This window comes from Pituophis catenifer, unplaced genomic scaffold, assembly GCF_029215685.1.
Source record: "Pituophis catenifer annectens isolate HBS135680 unplaced genomic scaffold, rPitCat1.0.hap2 SCAF_1, whole genome shotgun sequence".
NCBI lineage: Eukaryota > Metazoa > Chordata > Lepidosauria > Squamata > Colubridae > Pituophis > Pituophis catenifer.
The window spans coordinates 312,182,583-312,199,284 of record NW_027256881.1 but is presented as its reverse complement, the minus strand read 5'-3'; the positions used below and the strand labels follow the sequence as shown (position 1 = coordinate 312,199,284).

Below are 16,702 nucleotides of genomic sequence, written 5' to 3'. Positions count from 1 at the left end.
GGATGGCGCCCCTCCGCTCCCCTTTGCTCTCCTGAAGGCAAAGGGGGAGCTGACTCCATTCGCAAAACCAGATTAGCTGGGCGGCCCGGGAAGCTCGGTGGTTGAAGCGAACGAGCGTGGGGCGGGGTCTGCCTCCAGGCTGCTCCGGGTTGATATAAGGTGCCTCCCTGGACCGCGCTTTTCTGTTCAGCACCAGAAGCCACCCCGCTTAGTGTGATAGTAGGGATGGGTAACCGGGTCACCCGTGGGGATTTCGAGTGGGTTTACACTGACCAGCCCCATACGCAACGGAGGAAGGAGATTTTGGGTAAGTTGGGCTTGAGACGCTGGCTTAACGTTTCGAAAAAAGGGCGCTTCTCCTGGCAAGGTGGAGGCTCTCGTCCACCTTTCTTTCCCCTCTTAAACGCAAAGAGTTGCCCTTTATTCCCAGTTGGTGGTCGGTTCTATCGCTTGGGATGACATTTGAGCGCGGCTGGATTTTTCCCCATTGCTTCTTGTTCTTTCCTCTCCCCCCCCCCCCACCCTCACCCCCTTGCAAACTCTGAAGTCGAGCTTGTCTTCTGGTGCCTGTCAGGAGCCTTAACAATTTCCCCAGCGCCAAGGAGGAACTGCTTTGCCACGTCCCCTTCCAGGACACCTTTGTAGTTTCCCAACTAATACAGAAGCCTGGATTCCTAATTCAATTACTGATCAGCTCCAAACCTGCTTACTTTGATATCCTATGATGAGCTAGGTGCTGCCGTTGCGCAGGATAATTTTTCGTGTGTGTGTGTGTGTGTGTGTGTGTGTGTGTGTGAGAGAGAGAGAGAGGGGGGGGGGAGAGAGAGGGAGAGGGAGGGAAGGAGGGAGAGGGAGAGAGGGAGAGGGAGGGAGAGGGAGGGGAGAGGGAGAGGGTGGGGGAGAGAGGGAGAGGGAGAGGTGATCGAGTTATCGAGATCAGAGATATTAAGGCTTTAGACCAGTTTCCTATGTAGACTCTGCTTCCTTCACAAATGAATTTTCAACAGGATTGGTCCTAGTAAGGATCGGGATATGAGGCTTTCCCCCACGTTTTTTGTGGACTATGGGGTGAGCAAGAGAAGTCTAGTGAACACAATGATTCCTCTTTGTTGCAGTCATGCTGAACAGTAGAGAGTTGAACACAACAACTAAACCTGTCAAGCTATCCTTTGTATCCTTTAAAACCAATACAAAGGAGTAACAATGGAGTCAGAGGTTCTTAGAGCAAGATTTAGAAAGAAGGATCCCCAAAAGTAGCAAGGCTGGTTTATTATTTGAAAGAAGCAAAACAGCATTTATACATTATCATCTAAGAAACCAATGTCCCACATTTTCTTATTTCCTCCCCTGGCCCTTCATTAAAACCTTACTTTCCAGTTTAAAATGAACCTAATCCTTTCTCTCTCATTCTACTCTCCCTCTTTTTGGATTATTTTTGTCACAAATAAATTTCTTGAAACATTTTGAACTCCTGGTCCTATCAAGTAAGATGGTTAGTGGGATCTAGTTTAGCAACACCAAAGGGACTAGATAAAACAACGATGAGGCTTGCTACCTTTTTAAAATAAATATTATTTTTATCCAGTTTTCTTCCTCCGGAAAGCTCATTTTTTTATGCATTTCTCCATCTCTTTCTTTTTACTGCACAGCAGTTCTGTGGGGAGGGATGATCCAGCTGAATAGTCATGGTCACTCAGCTAGGGACCCCTGGTCCTCCTCTGATTACCAGAGCTTCCTTTAGCTTTCATAGCAGGTTAGTTGACTATGTACTGTGCAATCAAAGTCCTTCCTGAACGGGCCACAAACCTGACTCTTTTTATTGGGTGAAGGAGGATGGAATACATTCCTTTCACTTACCACCCTCCTGTTTTGTTTATGGTGTCGGTTCTCCTTTAGTTGTACTAAAAGGTATAGTGTAAAATTCCTGCCTGAAGCAACTTCATTAAATCATATTGTTTCCTATGGAGCAACTTGTTTCCTTTTAATTCCATCTGCCTTATTTAGTAGGCAAATATACTTATTTTGAAATGGGTTGACTTGAATTTAAATTTCTGCATGGCATTTAAGCAGTGGTGGGATTCAAATAATTTAACAACCGGTTCTCTGCCCTAATGATTTCTTCCAACAACCAGTTTGCCAAACTGCTCAGAAAGTTAACAACTGGTTCTCCCGAAGTGGTGTGAACTGGCTGAATCCCACCACTGCATTTAAGGCATACTTTATACCCATTGTGTATCCAATCATTTGTCTCTCTTGGCTATATCAGAACCCCTTTTCATTTTTACAAGCTTAAGTAAGTGTAGCGGAGTGTTTGTAATTCTGGAAGGTTCCGTTGTGTTTGACTCATGAAATAAGCTAATTTAAAAGTTCTCCAAGTACCTCACACACTGTTCCCATCCTCTCTTGTTGACTGGAGGTGGCAGGAGTTTTAATCCACCATCTCTGGTGGGTGATAGATCAAGGAAGATCAAACTAAGTCCTTAGGGCTGGGCATGTTGGATGATTATGTAATACTCATGTTCCTTGTTCCATCCCTTGGGGTGTTTTCTTATATTCCCTTCCCAGCATGGCTAGCCTGATAATGAACTCCTCACAGGAACGTATATAAAAGGTATTTTTTATAAAATCTAGTATTTTATGCCCTATACAAAGTAAAGAATGCATATATGCATATTCCTTACTGGATAATTTTGAAGTTCTTGAAGTTTTAGGGGATGAGCCTCAGTGGCACAGTGGTTAGAGTGCAGTCCTGCAGGCTACCTCTGCTGCCTGCCTGCAATTTGGCAGTTTAAATCTCACCAGGCTCAAGATTTATTCAGCCTTCCATCCATCTGAGGTGGGTAAAATGAGGACCCAGATTGTTGGAGACAATAGGCTGACTCTGTAAACTGCTTAGAGAGGGCTTAAAGCACTGTGAAGCAGTATGTAAGTCTAAGTGCTATTGCTATTGCTATCCTCCATGTTATTTATTATTAATTATTGTTGACCTAATGCTAAGGCAACTCCATATTCTTAGGCCTTTTGGCTAGACCAGGGGTCTGCAACCTTAAATTCTCAAAGAACCGGGGCCTGGTGGCTCAGTAGACTGATAGCATTGTGATTAACACCAGCTGTCTGCAATTACTGTAAGTTCGAATCTTACCAGGCTCAAGGTTTACTCAGCCTTCCATCCTTTCTAAGGTAGGTAAATTGAGGACCCAGTTTGTGGGGGCAATAAGCTGACTTCGTATAAATATACAAAAGTATGAAGGCTATTGCTTAACGCATTGTAAGCCACCCTGAGTCTCCGGAGAAGGGTGGCATATAAATCAAATTAAAAAAAAAAACAAACCCATTTGGACCTATTTCCCACAGAAAAGAAAACACCAGGAGCCACAAAACCTGGGTGGGCATGGCCAACTCGATGTCACTCACTTCCACCAGTCACATGACACACACCCCAGCCACGCCTACCCAGCCGGTCATTAGGGCAGAGAACCAGTTGTTAAAAAACACCAGGAACCACAAAATCCTTTTGACATATCTCTCTCTCCTATCCCTCCCTCTCTCCCCTCCTCCCTCTCTCTCTGTATCTCTCTGTCTCTGCCCTGGCTGCTTCTCCATCCCCCGCTGCTGCCCTTACCTTCTCAGAGGAGTGGTGAGGAGTGACTGGGAGGGGAGGGCCAGGGGTGGGGCCAGCCAGTGTTGGGATCACTTGACAGGGAGCCACAGCAGAGGGCCCAAAGAGCCACACGTGGCTCCGGAGCCATAGGTTGCTGACCCCTGGGCTAGACAGTGGGAATATGAGAAGAGCTGTGCTCAAGGATTAGGTTCATAGATCTGGGCTCATAAAATTGGGTGTTTTGTAGGCAATAAAGTCAAGACGTCTGCCTGCTGACTTCCTTCTAGAGCCAAACAAAGTGTAAGTGGTCCTTGATTTACAACCATTAATTTAGCAAGAGCTGACCGAAAAAAGTGACTTAGGATGGGTTTTCAGATTTATGACCATTGCAGCAGCCCCATGCTCACATGATCAACATTTGAGCGCTTGGTGGCATGTACTTGTGATTGTTGCACTGTCCTGGTGTGTGTGTGTGTGTGTGTGTGTGTGTGTGTGTGTGTGTGTGTGTGTGTGTGTGTCAGGTGATCACCATTTGTAACCTTTCCAGGAGCCTTCCAAACAAGCAAAGTCAATGGGGACAGCTAGATTCACTTATAGACTGAATGATTCACTTAACTGCATTGATTCGCTTAACAACTGTGGTAAAATGGGGTTCAATTTACTTATTTATTTATTAGTCCAATTTATATGCCACCCTTTTCGGTAGACTCAGGGCGGCTTACAATGCATTATAGCAATAGCCTGCATACTTTTTTTGTATATACCTGCTTATTAGGGCTTTCGCCCCCCCCCCCCCCAAGCGGTGTTTTTCTATACAAAGTTGGCTTATTGCCCCCACAATCTGGGTCCTCAATTTACCTACCACGAAAGGATGGAAGGCTGAGTCAACCTTGAGCCTGGTGAGATTCGAACTTGCACTAATTGCAGGCAGCTGGCAGCTAAGTGCTAGCACTTAACAGCACTTTAGTCCGTTGCACCACCGAGGCTCTTTTAACAACTGCCTTGCTTAGCAATGGAAATTTTGGCCTCAACTGTGGTTGTAAGTCAGGGACTACCTGCGTCCATTTTAAGTTTTCAAAAAACAGTAGCGAAGCAACCTGAAATCTAAGGTTACTCTACTCCCTACATTAGAGGGAACTGGCATTAGGGTTGATAGCTTTCCGGTAAGTAATAAATGAGACCTTCAAATTCAAACTATTTAATAGTAATTTTATTAAACTTTACAATTAAAATGATAAAAAACTAATACCAAAAAAAGAAAAAAGAAAAAAAATAGAAAAGAAAAAATTAAATATAGTAAAGAAAAAGAAAACATATACTGTATATAGAAAGAAATTATTTCCCCCTTCATCACAGCAAGTATTAACAATTTTAGTAATTTATCACCTTCTCAACAAACTATTTCTTTCCACGTCTCTTATCTAGAAACAAATCGTTAAAGCCTTGTTCAGTTTGGGCAGCAAAAGTCCATTATTGATTACTAAAGATAACATGTCTATTTTAACCTATATACTTTATTACAGGGGTGAAATCTACTTACCTTCCTTACCGGTTCGGAAGTGCACACACCCTGCGCGTGCAAGCATCACATGCGCGCACAGACCTTCTGCGCATGCGCAGAAGCTAAAAACACATTACTTCCTGGTTTTAACCAGGACACCCGGGTGGGTGGGAGGAGCTTTGCTCTACCATTGCTACCGGATCGCCTGATCGGGTCCGAACCGGGAGCATTTCACCCCTGCTTTATTATTTATATTATTTTATATCTTCCATAGGGCAATTTGGTCTGGACTTAGTGGTTACGCATCAGGCTAGAAAATAGGAAACCATGAGTTCTAGTTCCTTCCTTAGCCATGAAAGTCAGCTGGATGACTTTGGGCCAGTTAACTCTTTCTCAGCCCAACTTACTTCACAGGGTTGTTGTTGTGAGAAAAATAGAAGGAGGCAAGTGTGTTGGATATATTGGTTACCATTTTAATTTTTTTCCATTTCAATTTTTTTTTAATTTCAAAGATAGGATATTACATATAAAAAGAACAATTACAAACTCAATTTTAAAAAAACCTAAAAATTACAAACGGGGGGGTGGGGGGGAGGAAAAAAGAAAAAAGAAGTCTACACAACATATATAGAAACAACATTAAACATACATCGTCCACCCTGGTTGAGTGCTGAAAAAGAGATCTCAAATAAATCTAGTATATTCCTTCCCCTTACACAATAAGCTTACAAATAATTATCAACCTTCTCATTTACTGTATACTTAATATATATATTATAATATATATTAATATATATTATATAATAAATTAATATTATATAATTATATATATATATAAATATATAATTATATAATAAATTACTATAATAAATTTATATATATATATATATATATATATATATATATATATATATATATATATATATATATATATATATATATATATCTTTTTTCTTTTTTGGTAGGCTTTTATGTGCATATTCTTTCTAGCCAGGTTTTACCTACGTAAACTTAGTTGTTCTACAGCCCTAGGTGAATGAGATTTCAACTTGTGAATGAGATTTCACAGAACCTAGGGCTGTAGAACAACTAAGTTTACGTAGGTAAACTCTGGCTAGAAAGAATATGCACATAAAAGCCTACGAAAAAAGAAAAAAGATACATTATACCTTTACAGGGAGGATAATTGAGAAGTGGGTGTGGCTCACCGAAGACGCCTTAAGAGGCAGAAATAGCTATCTGAGTCTCCCAGAGAGCAACACAGAGTTGTAGTTTGTCAGCAGAAAAAAGGCCCAGAAACTTGTGAATGAGATTTCACAGAACCCAGGGCTGTAGAACAACTAAGTTTACGTAGGTAAAACCTGTTTCAACGAAGTCTCATTCGTCATCTTCAGGCTGGTGTCTTCGGCTTCGTCCTTCTAGGAGCAACCCATCCAAGACCAAGTGGCTGTGGTTTCCGGCGTCCCGATATAGTCAGTTGGTGCCATCACTGACTATTGGGGGCGAGTCGCTGGCCCTCACAAAGGGGGCTTACAACTTGGGTGTCCTCCTGGATTCACGGCTGTCTTTAGAAGAGCATTTGATGGCTGTGGTTGGGAGAACTTTCTATCAGGTCTGCCTGATTCGCCAGTTGCGTCCCTTTCTGGATCGCACGGTAACTCATGCCCTCGTCACCTCCCTCCTGGACTACTGAAATGCTCTCTACATGGGGCTCCCCTTGAGGAGCACCCGGAGGCTCCAACTGGTCCAGAATGCAGCCGCGCAGGTGATTATGGGAGCGACATGGCGTTCCCATGTAACACCTCTCCTGTGCGAGCTGCACTGGCTCCCGGTGGTCTTCTGGGTGTGCTTCAAGGTCTTGGTTACCACCTTTAGAGCGCTCCATGGCTTAGGACCAGGGCACTTACAAGACCGCCTTCTGCCACCAGTAGCCTCTCACCGACCAGTACGCTCCCATAGAGAGAGGGTCCTCAGGGTGCCGTCGGCCAAACAGTGTCGACTGGTGGCCCCCAGGGGGAGAGCCTTCTCTGTGGGGGCACCTGCCATCTGGAACGAGCTCCCCCCGGAGATACGGAGGATCCCGGACTTACGCACTTTCTGCCGTGCCCTCAAGACCCTTTTTATTTCAACAGGCTGGCCTGGCCTAACCTCCTTTTTAATTGTTAATTTTAAATTTGTTTTAAAATAATAGGGGTGTTTTAAATTGTTTGGGCCAAATTATTTAATGGACTTTTATATTGTTTTTAAATTTTGTATTATGTGTGTTTTATCTTTTGGCTGTTCACCGCCCTGAGTCCTTCAGGAGTAAGGCGGTATATAAATTTAAACAATAAATAAATAAATAAATACATACATACATACATACATACATACATATATACATACATACATACATACATACCATTGGTACATAATTTTTCACCCATTTTACTGTACAGCCCTTAACGTATTTATTTTCCAAATTCACCAAAATACTTGAGCTTCCTCAAATAAAGTATCTGTCCTTCCAAAGAACAGTCAGGGTTGATTTATTTTAGAATTGACTGATTTGATCTCCTTACAGTCCAAGGGGGTCTCAAGAGTCTTCTCCCACAACACAATTAAACAGCATCAATTCTTTAGCCTTCCTTATGGTCCAACTCTCACAGCCATACATTGCTACTGGGAAAATCGTAGCTTTGACTATATGCATCTTTGCCAGCAAGGTGATGTCTCTGTTTTTTAATATGCTGTCTAGGTTTGCCATAGCTTTCCTTGCAATGAGCAAACATCTTTTAATTCCATGGCTGCAGTTGCCATTTTGGAACCCAGGAAAATAAAAGCTGTCACTGTTTCCATTTCTTCCCCTTCTATTTGTCAGGAAGTGATAGGACTGGATGTTATGATCTTAGTTTTTTTAATGTTGAGTTTCAAACCAACTTTTGCATTCTCCTCTTTCACCCACATCAAAAGGCTCTTTGGTTTACTCTTCACTTTCTGCCATTAGTGGTAGCATCTGCATATCTGAGGTTGTAGATATTTCTCCCAGCAATCTTTACCATACATAACTATGTTATGCCACCCAGATCTCAAATCTAAACTTTCAAGGTCCAACAATTTTGAATTTTTCAATACTTTTTTTCCCTTTTCTTTTTGCAAAGTTTAAATGGCCAGAGGCTAGACTACAGATTTCATGCTCGGCATGTTGCTTGTCAAGACAATTAAGCTTTTACTGGTACTAGTAGTTGGTATGTTTGTGGTTGATTTGTTCTTCCTCATATAGTCAGTTACCCCGAGGCTAGGGTCAGGCTGTTCATGCTTAATTCCTGTGTTATGACCTACCTAATAGCACAATATAGTTTAGAATCAAGCAGCAGTTAATTAGTATTTTTCTCTTTCTTAAGGGACTTTCTTACACAAACTCATGTTTGCTTTCTTGATAGGGTGCTCAGGCAGCAATCTCATGCATCTAGATGCCATTTTTTTTTGTAATGAAAAACAAAGAAATGTACTGTTGGAAGAAATGTCCATCTGGGTTCAGCTCCAAGTGGGAAGAAAGACACTGGAAACATGGAGACTACTTGGAAAGATGGTTTAATGGTGGGCAGGACCACGTGGTTTGAGGTCTTGGGCAAAAAGAGTATATGGAGTGGAGAGAGATATATATTTATACACGCTCTTGGGCCCTGCCTTAGAGTTTCCTGTTCCTGTACAAGAAATGTATCCCATTGGCTGTCAGACTCCCAGGGGGCGAGGGTCTTAGCTAACTTTGTAATCTGCCTGCGTCCCAGGCCTGGTTGAATCTTGCTGGGTGATGATGTAGTGAAAGGGCTTTGAGTAATTCCTATTATGGCTTAATGGCTTTGTCCTGGTTTGGCTCTTGAGTGAGGGCTAATCCTATCATATCCTGAGGGCCATGTCTTTTGTGTTGTAGATAAGCTGGCCCACTCTTTGTCTTGTAGATAGGTTGGCACCAAAATATCTGCTAAGGGGGCAGAAAGCTGAGGCTCTGAGTTTGTCTTTAGAAACATGTTTCTCATTTAGGGAAAATATAATATTCTGCCTTTTTAATATTTCTTAGAATATTTCATTTTCCTAGGAGAGGGGTGGGTGCTAACCTCCTACTGTCAGGGTTCCAAGGAACATCCCCAAAGAAATAAAGCTCTGAGGCCTGAAGTTCCTCAAAGTTCCAATTTATTAGAGATGTCATGTTGGCACATCTGGAAAACCCGAATCTGAAAGCTTCCATGTTTTCCACACCCAGCTGACAGTTCACAGCCCTGCCCCACACCCACAATTTCATCACATTGTCCAATCAACTCTTCACACTCAACTGGATACAATCTTCAGGCAGTCTTCATCAGATGCAGGCAAAAGTCCTTGAATACGGAATGTTGTTATGACTAACTTTCTACCGCTCCAACAAGAACCCCCTGCCAACTTCTCCAGCTAAAATATGTGGCAGTTAAGAAGCAAAAAAGAAAATTGTCTTCCAAAACTGACACCTACAGTACTACTTGCTTTTTGGTTATTTTGGTAAAAGTACGAAAGCCCAGTTTTGCCCCAAGAAACAGCCCAGTTTTGTGCAAGCTAGAATCTCTGATGCTGAGACTAGCTCACAAGGCCAAGCCCTTTTGTTGCCTGCAGCCTACTGAAGAGGCAGTGCTTAGTAAGCGGCTGGCAAAAGCTCAGATAAGCAAATATTGCATTAATATAATCTCAGTATATTATCTATGCTATATCTCTTTCACCAGATACACAGAGATGAAAAGAGCTTTTCCAGGACTTGTGGCTGAACCTATGTACCATTTTATAGATTATACACTAAAAATCACTCAGAATGAGCTTGCATGGCAGATGAGGGATCGACAATCCTTTCTGGCTTTCTCATTCCATTACCATAAAGTGAAGTACAATAAACATTGCAGAGTGGCAGGGAAAGTGGCTTAATGAAGAAGTCATGGTGCTGGATGAAAATTTCCATCATCCCTGGCTATAGGTCTTGCTGGTTTATGCTGAATTTGATTCCAAAAGTAGCTAGAAACTTGCAGATTCCAGTCCAGCTCCAGCTCCAGTGCAGATTGGAAATTGCATTTAAGGCAAATTGGGGCAAAGAAAGAAGCAATGTTTTATTTTGTTTTATTAGCTGTATGATTTATCTCCTTTTAGCTTTCAAACCAATCTGGTACTTTTGTTGTGGCAGGAAACCTAGATTATATTAATTTTGCTATTTCTACCTGTGTCATTAAGGTAGTATTCCATTGACAGAGAAGTTCTACTTCGCAAATGTCCTTGAAATGGCTTGTATATAAGAGATAGTATATGGACCTACAAGGGGACAAGTCATTCTGCGCCTTTATAGTTCTTCACCTCGTTTTGCATCTTTACAATTTCAATCCTACCCATAAACTGGCTGACAATCTATCGGTGGCAGATTTCATTGACTAATTCTTGCTTTTCTCTCCAAGGTCATAAAAAAGGGTCAAATAGAGTCAAGATTGTTTCTATCAAATACCTTTAAAAATTTGTTCTATGCTTACAGTTTGCTGTTACTACCTATTGGCATAAATAAATAAGATACTTATATAACAATATAAAAACAGATATGTAACTAATAAAACTTAGATAGCTACAGGGAGCCTTCTGGAACTCAAGAACATAATCATCACCATCAAATTAGCTTTGTATATTTTTCTGTGTCTGGAAAAAAACAGTCTGGAGAAGGAGAAAAGGTGTGCCTTTTCTTAACTGCTCCAGAAGGAAGGGGTGAGGCAGAATATATTTACCTTATTTTTCAGGGTATAAGACGCACCTTTTTCCCACCTAAAAGGAGGTGAAAATTTAGATGCGTCTTATACACTGAATGTAGCCCTGCCCACCCACTGGCCCCCACCCTTTGGCCTCTGTCTCCCAGCAATTTACCTCCTTGCAAGCAAACAGCAAGAAAAAACAGCTCCTTTCAGCTTCAGCACAGCCTAATTAGCACAAGTTGATTCGATCAGCCTCCCGACTCTCAGCTGATTTGCTCTCAGCTGTTTTGCACAGGGCTCTGTTGCTTGCTGCAAAGAGGTAAATTGCTGGAGCAGATTATTTTCCTTGTGCTAATCAAGCTATGCTGAAAACAAAAATGAAAGTAAAGCAGGCTGTTTGCTGTTTGCTGCAACTAGGCAAAATTCTCAGAAGCAACGGCAGAAGGAGATTTCTTTTTCTTCTTTTCCTCGCCAAAAAAGGTAGGTGCGTCTTATACTCGGGTGCGTCTTATAGCAATAAGCTATCCAGGCCACGCTTTGCAGCAAGTTTTCTTTCCACCATTCAGTTCATTGTGGGAAATGATAACTATTTCATGTTCTCTTATCTTGGGGGTGGGGGGTGCACAGTTCTTGTTGAGGATTTGGTCACAGTAAGCATTTGAGTAATGTTTGTGTTAAGAGTTGTGTTAAGAGTAAAAAAAAATTCAGAAAGAAGCCAGGACCACAATTAAGTCTAATTTAATTGAAAATGAAATAAATGAGGTCAACGTGATTGTCCCTGCCCCATATTTTAATCATTTCCATTACTTTGGAAATGGCTTTGAGAGGCTGCATTCAAGATTTTGAGGAAGACCCATCTTTGTGAGCCTCCCTATTCAGCAATTATTTAGCTCAGTACTTCTCAACCTTGGCAACTTTTAAGATGTGCGAACTCTTAAAGACGTGTGAAAGAGAATAGAAATTTAAGAATTGGGAGAATTTAAGAATTTCTATTCTCAGCCTAACTGGGGAATTCTGGAAGCTGAAGTCCACACTGTTAAAATGGTCAAGGTTGAGAAACACTCAACACTGAGGTCATCCTTCCCTGGGAAAAACAACTTTGCCCCAATTTTGTAGCCAATGACAAACCTCCCAATGTTTAACTAATAGATTAAAAATGATTGATTTATTATGTTGGGCTGTAATTAACTCAAGAAGTCAAATCACCTTCTCACAAAAGCAGATACTCATGCAGGTGCCTTGCAGCCAAGAATTAGCCTTTTCTGTTGGCATATAATCCAGTTTATAAATTGGAGTCAAGGTGCTAGTCCTCAGCATAAAATCCTGAGTCTCTGCTACTGGAAGCTTTGTATGGAATAAGTAATTTCCCCCTCCATTTGAAAATAAAATAATTCCAGATGTTTACTGTTCTTCTGGTCTGCTGACGTGGATGGGGTAGCTTCCAGATAACCCATGTGCTATTTCCTTAATGCTGATAGGGAAGCATAAAAAAATGGAGTGCCAGCTGAAAAGAAGGATTTTTTCTTAAGCTATTTGTTGTGCTTGTATATACCTGTAATTTGATAGTTCAACCTTGTATATAGAAATTTAACTTAACACTCTCTCTCTCTCTCTCTCTCTCTCTCTCTCTCTCTCTCTCTCTCTCTCTCTCTCTCTCTCTCTCTCTCTCTTTGTGTGTGCATATACAGTTGTATGCATGTATATGAGAATGTTTATATATAGCCACACAAACACATATATACCTACACACAAATATAGCCTATCTCCAGGAAGATGTTCGTACAAGAAGAAAAGCTGTTTTCCTGGAGCAGAAAGGTGGACAGATACAGCAACAGGCTAGTGTTGCTGTATCCGGTGGGTTTCAAAAAATTTTACTACCAGTTCTGTGGGTGTGGCTTGGTGGGCGTGGCATGGCCTGGTGGGCATGGCTTGGTGGACATGACAGGGGAAGGTTACTTCAAAATCCCCATTCCCTCTCCACCCCATTAACCTGCTCTGGGAAGGAATCAAACTCCCCCCTCTTCATTTCCCCAAATAAAATATTACTCATAAGAAAAGGCTCCCAGAAAAGCAAGGAAAAATCAAGCTGCTAACAAAGGAACCTGCCTAAGGCTCATTCTACATTCCTGCTGCATAAAAGGAAACTTTGTAAGAAGAAAACATCTACAGATGCTTAGAGACAATATAAAATGGAAATCAGAAGTTCAGCTCCATTTACAAGCAGGCAGGAAACTCATTTCACAATGGAAATTGCCCAAACCTTTTTAGAAACACAAAGCCTATGTTGTGCAAACCCCCAAACTTCAAAAACATAGAACCATATAAGAATCCCTCCTCTTATCCAGTTTGTTGTTCAGCGACCCAGAAACGAACTGCTGAATGTCACTTTGCTTCTGCAAGTAAAAACCTCCTTCCAGCAGCTGCTTCTTGGCTTGTCAATTTAAAGCGATGGCGTCTTGTTTTATTATTTCTTCTTCTTCTTTGCCAAGTGATTTCTCGGCTGAAAAGCGAGCCCTGAGTTTTTCCTTCTAGCCGATCAGTTGGGAGGCTTCTTGGCTTCTTAGTTTAAAGCAACAGTGTCTTATTTTTTTCCCTTCTTCTTTGCCAAGCGATCTCCCAGCTGAAAAGCGAGCCCTAATTTTTTCCTTCTAGCCGATCAGCTGGGAGACTGGGAGGCAGCGAATAGATTGGGGGCGGGGCAGAGGTGATATTTACCGGTTCTCTGAACTACTCAAAATTTCCACTACCGGTTCTCGAGAACTAGTCAGAACTGGCTGAAACGCACCTCTGAAGCTGCTGCTAAAATGTCTTAGTCTGAATAGGATTTCCTTAAGCGAGGTTAGAATCAAGCTGGCATTAGCACAGGACAAAAACAGTTTAAATGGTAAATTCAGATAAATCCAAAAAAGCAGTTCAACAACTGAAGCAGCAGATTATTTATTTATCTGTTCATTCATTCAATTTATAAGACAGCCCACTGACCAGGCGATGATGATAATGATGATGATGATGATCTGTATAGGCTGAGTTCCAGTCTGAATTTATGGAGGTCTATTATTTTCATTTCATTAAGTATTTTGAAAAACGGTCTCATCTAAGTCTTAATTTGCATCTGCATCTGCATTTGCATCTGCATCTGAACAGATATGGTTGCATCACATTGTCTGTAACATATGATGGATGTTAAACAGACTTTAAAAAACAGCTTTCTGCAACGTATATACTGTAGATATGGTTCTTAGTCACAACCGAAACCACAATGGAAAGCGATTCAACTTTGGACAGAAAGGGATCTTTTAGAAACAGGACATTTAATTGGAAAGTTGTGATTGAGAATGTGAGGTGCTTATTGCTTAGCAAATTGTCACATTTCTGAAAGCAACAAAATCCTTGAAGTGTGTGCATTTTTTGTTATCTAGGGCCTATTGGTTACCTTACCTAACTAGATTTGTCCAAAGGAGGGATAGCGAGATAACAGACTCTGATATCTCTGATGTTATGAATGAAGCCATTCGAGAATGGAAAAAGAAATTGGCGACATGCCAGTAATGTTTAAAAGTAAATGGGAATTTGTGTAAGTACAGTTTGATGACAGATCACAGTGAGCTATTGGTTTCTCTAATGGAATGTGATAATGACCTTGGAAGGTGTGGTGGGGGAGAGAGATGCTGCCTAGGGAATGATCAGATAAAAGGAAAAGAATCCTGAACTAATCACGCCATAAAATTGATGGTGGAGATTTGTACTGTTAGATTTACAAGGTTATTACATAAATATAGCTTTATTTTTTAAAAAAGTAGAATTAGCTCACCTTGTTATGTTTCCTGTCTGATCTACTTGGGAGGTTGACAGTTTTCAAGCAGTTGATATAGTCAAGAGTCCCGATATAGTCAGCTGGTGCCATCGCTGGCTATTGGGGGCGAATCATTGGCCCCCACGGAAAGGGCTCATAACTTGGGCGTCCTCCTGGACTCACGGCTGTCTTTAGAAGAGCACTTGACGGCCGTGACCGGGAGGATTTTTCATCAGGTTCGCCTGATTCGCCAGTTGCGTCCCTTTCTAGATCGGGACTCGTTACGCACAGTCACTCATGCCCTCGTCACCTCTCGTCTGGACTATTGTAATGCTCTCTACATGGGGCTCCCCTTGAGGTGCACCCGGAGGCTCCAACTGGCGCAGAGTGCGGTCGCGCGGGTGGTTATGGGAGCAACATGGAGCTCCCATGTAACACCTCTCCTGCGCGAGCTGCACTGGCTCCCGGTGGTCTTCCGGGTGCGCTTCAAGGTTCTGGTTACCACCTTTAAAGCGCTCCATGGCTTGGGACCTGGTTACTTACGGGACCGCCTACTACCACCATCATCAGCCTCCCACCGACCAGTACGCTCCCACAGAGAGGGGCTCCTCCAGGTGCCGTCGGCCAAACAATGTCGGCTGTCGGTCCCTAGGGGGAGAGCCTTCTCTGTGGGGGCACCGACGATCTGGAATGAGCTCCCCCCAGAGATACGGAGGATTCCGGATCTGCGCACCTTCCGCCGCGAGTTGAAGACGCTTTTATTTCATCAAGCTGGCCTCGCCTAAATCTTCTCCCTTTTAAGTGTAAATTCTAAATTTTAATGGATTTTAAAATATGGGTATTTTTAAATTATGGGTATTAATTCAGCCAAATTTATTTAATCCATTTTATTCGATTTTAAATTTTGTATATTTATGTGTTTTATTTCATGGCTGTGCACCGCCCTGAGTCCTTCGGGAGTAGGGCGGTATAGAAATTCAATAAATAATAATAAATAATAATAATATAAAGTTAGACTGAAGGATATCCTTTCTTTTCAATTTCTCACAGTGGTCTGTCATTTTCTATATGCTTCTTCTAGATGTCCCAAAGGTGCTTTTTCAAGAGGCAATTGGATTTTCTGGTTTTTCTTTGAATATGTTTCGCTTCTCATCCAAGTAGCTTCTTCAGCTGAGATGAGAAGCGAAAAGTCCAGTCGCCTCTTGAGGACCTTTGGGACAACCATGACATGGATGACTGAGACTCTCCATAGACACTTTTATTCTATATGTTTTCGTTAGCTAACAAACAAACTCTATCAACAAGCTGGGAATGGCTTAATCATATGAAGCCTCCCATTTGAGGGGCAAATAATAGAGAGGGACAGAGATTAGAATCATTGCAAGTGCTAAATTTTAAAAAGTACATAATTACATTAAAGTGTAAGCATTAATATTTAAGAAATCAAATGGACACCCCACCATTTACTGTATTTTTCGGACTGTAAGACACACTCCCCCCAAAAAAGTGGGTGGAAATGTCTGTGTGTCTTATAGAGCAAATGTTGCCAAAGCCCCACCTACCTGTCGGCCCCACCCACCCGGCCCCTACTCACCGGCCTCTGCCTCCCAGCAATTTGCCTCCTTGCAGCAAACAGCAAACGACCTGGTCAGCTTCAACACAGCCTGATTTAGCACAAGCAGCTGATTAGCGGTTAGATCGGCCTCCCGGAATACAATCAGCTGTTCCAGGCTGCAGGGATTGCTGCCGCCTATTGCTGCCTCCGTGCGCCCCATTTTCAACCTCCGTGCATCCCGTTTTTGGCTTCCATGCATCTCATTTTCGGCCTCTGTGCATCCCATTTTCCACACATCCCATTCAGCAGTGACAGGTGGTGGCAATCCCCACCACCTAGAACGGGCTGAAAATGGGATGTGTGGAGGCTGAAAATGAGGCACGTGTGGAGGCGGTGATGGGTGGTGATGGGAGATTTTTTTTTCTTGTTTTCCTCCCCAAAAGCTAGGTGCATTTTATAATCCAGAGCATTTTATAGTCCAGAAAATACAGTAAGTATTTTTTTGTGGCCCACAGTATCTTAT

General features: G+C 42.1%; 1 protein-coding gene across 4 annotated transcripts in view; it reads left to right on the top strand.

Annotated features, from left to right (window-relative positions):
* Nucleotides 1–203: 203 nt before the first annotated feature.
* The window catches only part of DEGS2 (delta 4-desaturase, sphingolipid 2), a 35,938-nt gene continuing 19,439 nt past the window's right edge, over nt 204–16,702 (top strand). For 3 of the 4 annotated variants that reach the window (XR_011600287.1, XM_070941865.1, XM_070941844.1), the window contains exon 1: nt 204–307. Coding sequence is in view for 2 of the 4 variants with exons in the window: in XM_070941865.1 (XP_070797966.1) it covers nt 226–307 (82 nt within the window). In the remaining 2 variants the exon portion in view is untranslated. Of the gene's footprint in view, nt 308–12,605; nt 12,686–16,702 lie in introns of those variants that run through there. The other variant, XM_070941857.1, reaches the window with a different exon arrangement.